Consider the following 9,115-nt stretch of genomic DNA (forward strand, 5'->3'; position numbering starts at 1 on the left):
GCCATCTGACATTCGAGACGTCAACGCTAAATGCTCTTTTGCAATACACGAGTGGCATTTTGTTTTTTTACAGAAGTCATACTTCAAATATCATGCTCTGATACCATGATAGAGTTTGCTGTTTACCACACTCCTCAAAAGCTTAAAGTATAAGGTTGTGACCAACAGTTACTTTATTTTCTAACACAAACATTTATCCAAACTCAAGAGTATGGTCTAAGAGTTCCAGCTCCAGTCCAATTGTCCATCCAGCGGATGTAAAATCTGAGTGTCGGTGCACAATGCCAGAAACCTGTTAGAAACAATAGCATATTTTGAAGTCAACTATATGAGTACACTGATTGTTGTTGCTCTATCACACATAATATCACTAATAGAACCAAGAACACCCTCGCCTCTTGCCTAAATATCAGCGTCACCAAATAATTAGTCGAAGACTCCCACAGTACAGTATTATGACCACACATATTGATTTAAGGTCTATTTTTATACATAGTCACGACAGGATGTTTTTGCCAGAATATATCTTGAGCAGGAAATTATTTATTTATATCATCGACTTTCCAACAATATATGCTTCCCGCAAAAGTGATAAAGCTCAACAGTTGTATCTGTTAATTTAAGAAGGTACTTTTTAAAGTCAATGAAACTCCAAGGAAATCAAAGGGAAAACAATAAGAAAGACAACACAAACACACACATATCTTTTTTCTTTTTCTTTTTTAAATGAGATAGGGGGGATAAAACCCCAAAAAGAAACGACAAATAACTAATATAGATCAAGCGAGGCCTAGCAACGCCTAACAAATCATCCACCAAGAAAGAGCTAACCCAGGCAGGAGCCTCATCCAAATAACAAACACACACATATCTTTGAGTTAGAGTATCATTAGCAGGGTGAAAATTCAGTTACAAATAAATATAAAAACTTGAAAAAGGAGAAAAGCAATTTGTGCAATTTAAGGTTTCATAGCAGTTTATGTGAAGCATAGAACACGCATCAAAGCCAATAGACAGAAAGAGAAGCTGCAGTAAATAGCAAGGGAAACAGACACGAGGGGAATTAGTTTTGACTGACAGATTAGTTTCAGCATGTGAGATTCAAAAGAAATAGTAGGACTACTCTTACGTTTATTTCTTACTCCTCTGAGTGTACTTTGAGTCTGAGTGAATGCAGCATTTCGTTGCAAATTTGGTAAGTTCAGGTTAGCATCTCTAGCATTATATTGGCACGTTATCCATCACCAATATCCAACTTCATTTCAGCTTGAACAAGGGGAGCCTACATAAGACCTTGGAGATCAGGAAAATTTCTGTTATCCAGAATGAACATAAGAAGAAAGTGCAGAGACATACCCATGCACAATATAGGGCGATGCATATATCTGAGCTGCAATTATCATCTTGTATACATACAAGCACTTGTTGAACCAATAGAATGAGAACTGTAACTGATAGACATGCAATTGTCAGTGACAATCCTTATCTAACAATCGATCAAACATGTCTTTACACGAAGTGCAGGTCACTGGTCAGTAATTCCAAAAGATCTGGTTCCTCCGATATTGCTTTTTCAAATATACTGAAATTAACCTCCTATAAGTCCATTCCCTCTGACTCTGGAACTCCAAAAATGCCTCTGAGCTTGCATGAAAGTCCCCTTTTCCCAAAACTTCAAACACAAATGGATCTGTTAATATGAGTGGAGAATCATCCAAATTCATTTTATTGAGAGCAAAATACATATTTTTTCCTAGTCTTCTCTCTAAGTAAGCATCAACAACACAACCACAAGTCACAAGATCAGGAAAAACTTTCTCATGTTTCATGTGTTCAAGGCTCAGATGGAGATCCCAGAGTAGAGACATCCTAGAAAAGGCCAGAGCACGAATATTAAATGTAGTAAGATCAGGATGGAAACCAGCTTCCACCATTCTCAGAAATTCTCTTTGTAAGCTTTTCATCTTAAAATCGGCAGCATAAGATAACAACAAAAGGTTCCATGAAAGATTTCCCAAGTTTCTTCTACCTAGACCAACATTCTTCAGGAGCTCAGCTAATCTGTAAAACTTCCTTTTCTTCAGATACGCAAATGACATTGCCCGGATTCCCTCTTCCTCTATAAGAAACCTAGACCTCTTAAGGCGGCCATAAGCGGTCTCCATTTCAGTCAGAGAACCAAAAATGCTATAGTATCTAATAAAGGCATTACCAGTGGCAGAGTCCAACGGGAAACCCCTTGAAATCATTTCTTTCAATGTACCTTCCATCAATTCAAGCTGCCCCCCTTTCCCAAAGCAAGAGATAGCCAGTGAGTAAACCTCTGGAAACAAACTTAAATTCCTAGACCTTATCTGAGCCAAAATTTCATTCACTTTTTCGAAACATCCCACATTGCCATAAGCATCAAATAACTCGGAAACAACCTGAATACTAGGCACAAAAGAACTATGTAACATTTCGTCCCAAATTGCCTCAGCTTGAGGAAAAAGACCATTGTTCGCATGGCATAGCATCAAAGCAGATAGAGTGGAGTTGCTAGGCAAAAGACCATCGGATTTCATTTCAAGTACAAGCTCCTGGGCTACATGAGGCATCTTTTGTCTACTTAAACTTCGTATTAGTGGCACACAATCTACGTAAATACCCTTGCCATCAAAACACTCTTCCTGCTTCCATTTCCGGATTATCTGTTCTAAGCACACCCCAAATGAAAGGCATTCAAACACATATCCATCAAGAAATCTAAAACAATAACAAGCATTACAAGCCCATGTATATAGACCAAGAAATAAATAACTGAGTACACGCATGAACTGCAAACATAGCAGTAATAGTAGTAATAAGATGTTGAATACACTAAAAGGTAAAAAGCATGAGAAAGTTTTTTCGTAGTATAATAGAAAAATAGTCTCTTTTTCCGAATAAGAAAACACACAAGTCACACTAAAACAACAAAATTCTTGAATATCCAACTGGTGCTACATAAGATGCAAAGGTGCTGGAAATAAATTATGGGCATTTGTTGAACCAGAATTTGCTTAAAATAAAAGTCCCAATTTCGCAAATACAGTACTTTTTTTCTTTTGAAGTGACTACAGATACTTTTAATTAATTAACTGAAAATAAGCCAAAATCGTCTGTTCATAATAGAAACGGAGACTCACCTTGCGTGCCAGGGCTCGACTCTGTGACTGTGGTTGATGGGAGGAAAAAGAAAGATGCTGTGGCTTGAGAGAACTTGAAACACATGTTGTGCTCAGAAGAAGAGTGCCCCCCATTTTCACACACAGCTCAATGTTGGAAACTGAAAGAAGTTGGAAGCGACGCGTTTTGCATCGAGGCCTTTTCTTTTCCTTTTTCTTTTTCTATAAAGGGAAGGGAGTAAAGTTTGTAGTTTTGTGGTCCATAAGTATTTGTATTGCTTATTGACCCAAAAAAAAGTATTTGTATTCTCAATCGATATAGTCAACCAAGTATATGTTATTGTAACATCAATATAATATCTAAATTATCATATTTGGGTCCAAAAGTTAGGGTCTCATCAATCCGGCCAAATTGATAAAATCAATCGATTTAAACTATAATTTTCAGTTTGGTTTGGTTTTTATCACAAAAAAATTAAAAATTGAATCGGACTATATACGGTTTGGTTTCGTTTGATTTTTTAGATTTTATAAACCGGCATAAATCAAACTTAAAGATAATAATTTTCTCTGCAGATAAGTTTAAACTACAACCGATAGTCTATACCAAGTCTCCAAATCCGAACACATAGTAAATAAACTTGCAAATAAACAATGACTTAAAACTTCATGCAGCCATTAAAAGAAAAAAAAAGGAGATATTTTTGCATCCTTTGAGAGGTATTCAGATGTTAAAAAAGTGAAAACTCATTTCAAAATCGGGCCTGATTTTGAAATCTAATAAAAATGGAGTTCAGATTGTAATTTCCATTTTCACTCTCTTTTTTCACGCGAGCTTCGCTGCCTCTCAACTCTCTCGCGCTCTCTCAACTCTCCCCCTCAATCTCTCAACTCTCTCTCGCTTCGTTGCCATAAAACACAACTTATGACTAAATTTGAATCATCTTTCGTCTAAACTCAATTTGGAGAACAAGAAGTTCGAAGCAAACATTGATAAATATGGTTAGACTGGTCTTTGTATACGTGGTTGTAGTTTTGTAACAGGCTTGGAGTGCCGCAACGTCCTCTTCCACAAAGTGCCTGATGTGCCTGATGCCTGATGTGTAACGTGCTTTTCTTCTTATCTGACAAGTTCACATATTTTCGTGTTCTTGTTTATTTTGTTCCAGATTTGTAGGGGAGTGGCCGCCTATGCCTGAAGTGCCTGATGTTCTCTTGTGTTATCTGTAGTGCTGATATGTTTTCTCTAGTAGTTCCTTGACAGTTCTTCAGTTGAAAAACTTTAATGGAAGTGTCTAGTTACAAATTTCAATTGGCTTTGCAGTTTGAAACAATGAACCAAAATTTCTATTAAATGCTTTGCAATTTTCTTTTTCTTAATTTCTTTGAGCTCAACAATTGACAGTAGAATCCACTTTTAAGTGACGATGGTGAGGTGAAATTATACCCACTTTGTCAATATTTCTAGGAACATAACCTCATGCATTGGGCAACTACATCATTGATTCAACCATATTCAACATAGCATTATTCAACAATCCAACTTACAAGTTACAAGGGGGACGTAATCTTTTGTCTTGCAACCCTTGACAGCCTCATAGGTATCCAAAGCTTTGTTCCTTTGGTCTTTGGAAGTATTGGTCCAATTGTTCAGCACATCATCATTAGTGTGGGCAATGAGACCTTACGTTATGTGTCACTGAAAATTAAGATCGCAATGCTGAAAAAGATGAAATCAAGGCTGTTTATACCGAAAATAAACGGCCTATGACCACCGAACACGTGGACAGGATCGATATTGATCACAGAAACCCTTCGGCATGTTGCCTACCGAAGCCGTCCATTTTGACCCTTTTACTACCAGACACGTGGCATGCTCACAATCCGCGTCTACAGTCCCACATCGAAAATATGAGCACAATGCACACCTCCCAAGGCCTATATAAGAAGACCCCTATCCCCAAAAGGAAGGGATCAGAACGAACGGTACGCATCCGATTGATCTGTCAGTTAACATTACTAAAACCGTACTTACTAAAGCATCGGAGAGCCTTCGGCCGGTACCACACCGGTACCCCAAGGACTTACCGAATGTGTCCTTTGCAGGTACTTACCCTTCTGAAGTAAAACATCTTCCGAAGAAAGACACTTACCGAAGGCATAATATCACTAAGTTGGCGAAATACGAAACGAGCCACTTTTTCGCATCAACAAAGGCATTTCTCAAACCAAAACATATTATGACTAGTAGACAAGCCAAATTTAACAAACGATGCCGGCATAACTAAAGGCCTTGATTTTTCAACTCAACAATGATGCCAGCAATACCATCCCTCGTCGTAGGGCTACATCCCAAACCCGGCCTAAATCCTCAGTTTCCTTCCTCGATTTTGCCCCGAAATTTCTCCTATTAGGGTTGGGGACCAAACAGAAATCCGGCCCAACAGAGATTTGTGCCATCCTTAACTGACCCAAGAAAAACACACACAAAAGTCCATCAACCACAAAGCCTCCAATGTGGGAACTGGAGTTGGCTTTCACACCTCAATTTAGTGACGCATTCTGTATTATGACAATATAAATTCCATATTAGAGTTGAGGCCAGCAAGCAATTGCAAAGATGCGTGAAGACACTAATTTTGAAAGAGTGCTGCTATTTCCAACTCCCGTCCTATTTCCCCACCCACTTTATCTTCGAACTTTTAAAAACAAAATTACCTCTTTGTAAAATGACTTTTGACACCCTTTCTTATTTCCCGTAAAATGACTTCTTATTTCCCGTAACCCACCTATTCTCCCCTCATCCTTGTCAAACACCAACCCGTGGACTAAACTCGAAGCTCAGTTGCAGTCCCTTCAGTACAAAGCCATTGACCCACAAAGAAGTTGTTGCAATTGATATTAGGGTTGATAGAAAGGAAGAAATCAAAACTCAAATTGAACTTTTCAAAGACAAAAGTACACGTATCACCCTCCTCTGCACCATAAACTGAATCGCATACTAGGCTAGTTTGTTTCTTTCCAAATCCAACTGCAACATTAACGCATGTATTAGAAATGAACTACGAATCTTTTTTAATATTTTGTGAAACTAAAAATAAATAATTTTAAAGGAAATAAACAATTGAGTTAGGAATCATTCTTACTGCCAAGTTGTCTCTACTCTCAGCCATGAAAACCATTATATATATGTAATTATTCTGTGTTTTTAGTAAGAACTCTGTTTAGTGCCTGGGTAATGAGATTTGATGACAGTGCACAGCCATATCTTTAGGTAGAGATGGTACGTCTAGTTACAAGCCGGCCAGTCCAATGTCACATGTTGTTTTTCGGGGATTTTTCTGGAATTGTGATTGAAGAAAATAATTGGAAGAAGAATAGGAAGAGGATGTTGGGTTTGTTTGGGTTATTTTTTTTACTTTTTTGCTTGATTTTTAAGTTTTACTTGAATTAATAATTAAAAGATATTTTAAGAATAATAATAAGTGAAAAAATAAGACTGTATTTTTTAAATTTACATAATAAATAAAATTAAAAAAAAGACAATTAAGTAAAAATAGCAACACTCTTCTGAAAAATGGGCAATCAGTTGATTCAATTGTACACCATTAGATTAGCCAACCTTTATCTATACGGCAATGCATGGATATGAAGCTACTTGCCGTAAGAAACATGAAACAATTAAATTAGAATATCTGCAAGAAAAGTAAGATGTTTTCTATAAATAATAATTCTTACTCTGTATATGCGCAGTGGTCCAAATCAAATCATTTAGATTTGAAGAATATAAATAAAAATAGTAGAAAAATGACAGGTCCATATATCTTGTGGTTTTTAATTCATACATGGTTAATTAGTGGGTAGAATTGGAATAATGGACATCACTGGCTCTCTCTCTCTCTCTCTCTCTCTCTCTCTCTATATATATATATATATATATATGTATGAATCGATGGCAGCCAATCGAATTATTGAGCATACAATTCAACCATTGGCAGATGAAAAGGAGAATGATTATCAAAAGCTAGGTTTTATGCTTTTGTTGGCATGTCCTCAAAAGTCACACAACAATGCTGTTGGGTACTTTTTCAACTCAGTTGGATTACAAAATTTATTGAATGAGACCTAAAATGTTAGTTTGTTCAAGTGCTCATCATGATCTATTACCTCTAATGGGCCATAGTTTCAGAATATATTTATTGAAGGAAAAACAAATAGGGAAAATGATCATTGAAGAATATGTGTGTGACAATTATTAGAATAGTGGTAGGAGCAACTTGTACTTGTATGTGATCCTCCTCATATGTTATATTTGGGGCATTTTTAGTGCATGAATTTGCATGTGATTGGTAGATTGTGTCACCTCAACATGCAATCAATCACCTTGGTAGATTGTGCCACTAAAGAGGATTTCTATGCAACGAGAAGTTATTGCAGTTATGTTATGTATGATAATACTTAATTGGCTTAGTATATTATCACAATAACATTTTCGATGTAGATAAGTTTTTCTTCTTGTACTGATTTCTTTCTTCAATGAAGTTCTTCAGTTGACAAAAACAAACAAAAAATGCTCTCAATTAGCACTATTACTCAAAAGAAAATTGAATTCATTCACATCATATACACATTTTCTTTGTGGTATGCATGCATATTGAAATTTTTCGAGGTTCATTTTGGTTTTGTTATCTCCATGGAAGGTGTGGTTCCAAGAGCCCTAGGGCTACCAGCTCATAGTAAATCTCCCAAAATGGTGTGCATCTGAGATTTTGAATTGTCATAGGAAAATAGAGCAGTTAATGTAAGACAAGAGAAGAGAAGGGAAGAGAAGAAAAGTGAAGAGAACCAGGTTCGCAAAAGTTATAATCACTGATATTTTAGATTTGTCCCCACTTATTATTGCTTTCTATATGTTGATATTTTATGTGACAAGAAATGTGAAATCATTGACCACAAACTCATCTTGTCTCCTTTCCTTTGTTGGCTTTTTGCATGGTGGCCTTGGTAGGTTGCTTGTCAATGCTTTTTTCTTTTAGGGTATTTGAGAATCCGTCCTTTATTTTTCACAATTTTGCAACTGTCTCAAATTCTTTGGTATTCCTTTGCAAATATACCTATCTAATTGAAAATAATCTTTTGTAGGTTATATATCCTTTTACTATAGTTTTCACCACATTTTGTTGTCACCTACTTGATCTGTTCCTAATTGATCGATCATTCATGCCACGCCGGGTGAATGAGGGCGACTACCTCCACTCACCATTTTTTTTACACACAAATAGCCCCAATAAGTCATTTTTTCTTAATAATTTACAGAGACATCATTTTCGCTCACCACATATCCTTAATAATGAATACATATAATTTTCAAGTGCCGAAAGCTAATGAGATGTGAATTTGGGCATATTTTAATATTAGTGACATAAGTATCGTTAGATTAAGGGCCAGTTTGGCATTGCTGTGCTGTGAAAATAATCGCTGTCAGATTTGCTGTTAGATAAATCAGCTGTGAGATAAAACAGTTTGGCGTTTGGTAAAATTTTTGTTAAAAGTGTTGTTGGTATTGATTTTACGCATAATCAAAAAATGATTGCCACATAATCATTAAACCTAGCGCCTCTTCGAAACTAATTCCTGCATAATCAGAAAATGAAAGCAGCTCATTCCCTTATAGTTTTCTCTCACAGCAATTTTTAATAATAAGTGATTTTCTCACAGTTTACCAAACGGGTTGGGCTTTTCAAAATTTTAAAAAAATCACTTATCACTCCAAATAAGCAATGCCAAACGAACACTAAATGCTAGTTAATCAATATATAATAAAGAATACTTGTACGATAAAACAGTTTACTCCAATGTCATGACAAGAGTTCAAATCATACCTTTCATTAAAAAAATAAATAAATAAATAACGAATATGTTTATTGAAAAGAATAAAATAGGCTTACACACACGAAGAATTCTTTTAC

General features: G+C 36.1%; 1 protein-coding gene across 2 annotated transcripts; it reads right to left on the reverse strand.

The window, feature by feature from the left end:
- LOC18792491 (pentatricopeptide repeat-containing protein At3g42630) lies at positions 21-3,312 on the reverse strand. 2 transcript variants are annotated; one of them, XM_007222392.2, is made up of 4 exons: positions 3,168-3,312; positions 1,357-2,690; positions 1,130-1,282; positions 21-292 (listed from the first exon to the last, which is right to left on the reverse strand). In XM_007222392.2, exons 1-2 carry the CDS (start codon positions 3,279-3,281, stop codon positions 1,533-1,535), a joined length of 1,272 nt encoding a protein of 423 aa, XP_007222454.1. In that variant the 5' UTR covers positions 3,282-3,312; the 3' UTR covers positions 21-292; positions 1,130-1,282; positions 1,357-1,532. The 2 variants fall into 2 exon arrangements, with proteins under 2 accessions (XP_007222454.1, XP_020411200.1); XM_020555611.1 differs by having other exon boundaries at positions 1,357-2,695; positions 3,168-3,310.

The sequence above is a fragment of the Prunus persica genome, chromosome G1 (assembly GCF_000346465.2).
Source record: "Prunus persica cultivar Lovell chromosome G1, Prunus_persica_NCBIv2, whole genome shotgun sequence".
In the NCBI taxonomy this organism is placed as follows: Eukaryota; Viridiplantae; Streptophyta; class Magnoliopsida; order Rosales; family Rosaceae; genus Prunus; species Prunus persica.

Bases quoted from the DNA above. Each gene is read 5' to 3' on its own strand.
- LOC18792491 (XM_007222392.2), bottom strand. From the start codon at position 3,281: ATGGGGGGCACTCTTCTTCTGAGCACAACATGTGTTTCAAGTTCTCTC. The intron at 2,691-3,167 runs GTGAGTCTCCGT...TGCTTAGAACAG, and splicing joins GTCGAGCCCTGGCACGCAAG to ATAATCCGGAAATGGAAGCA.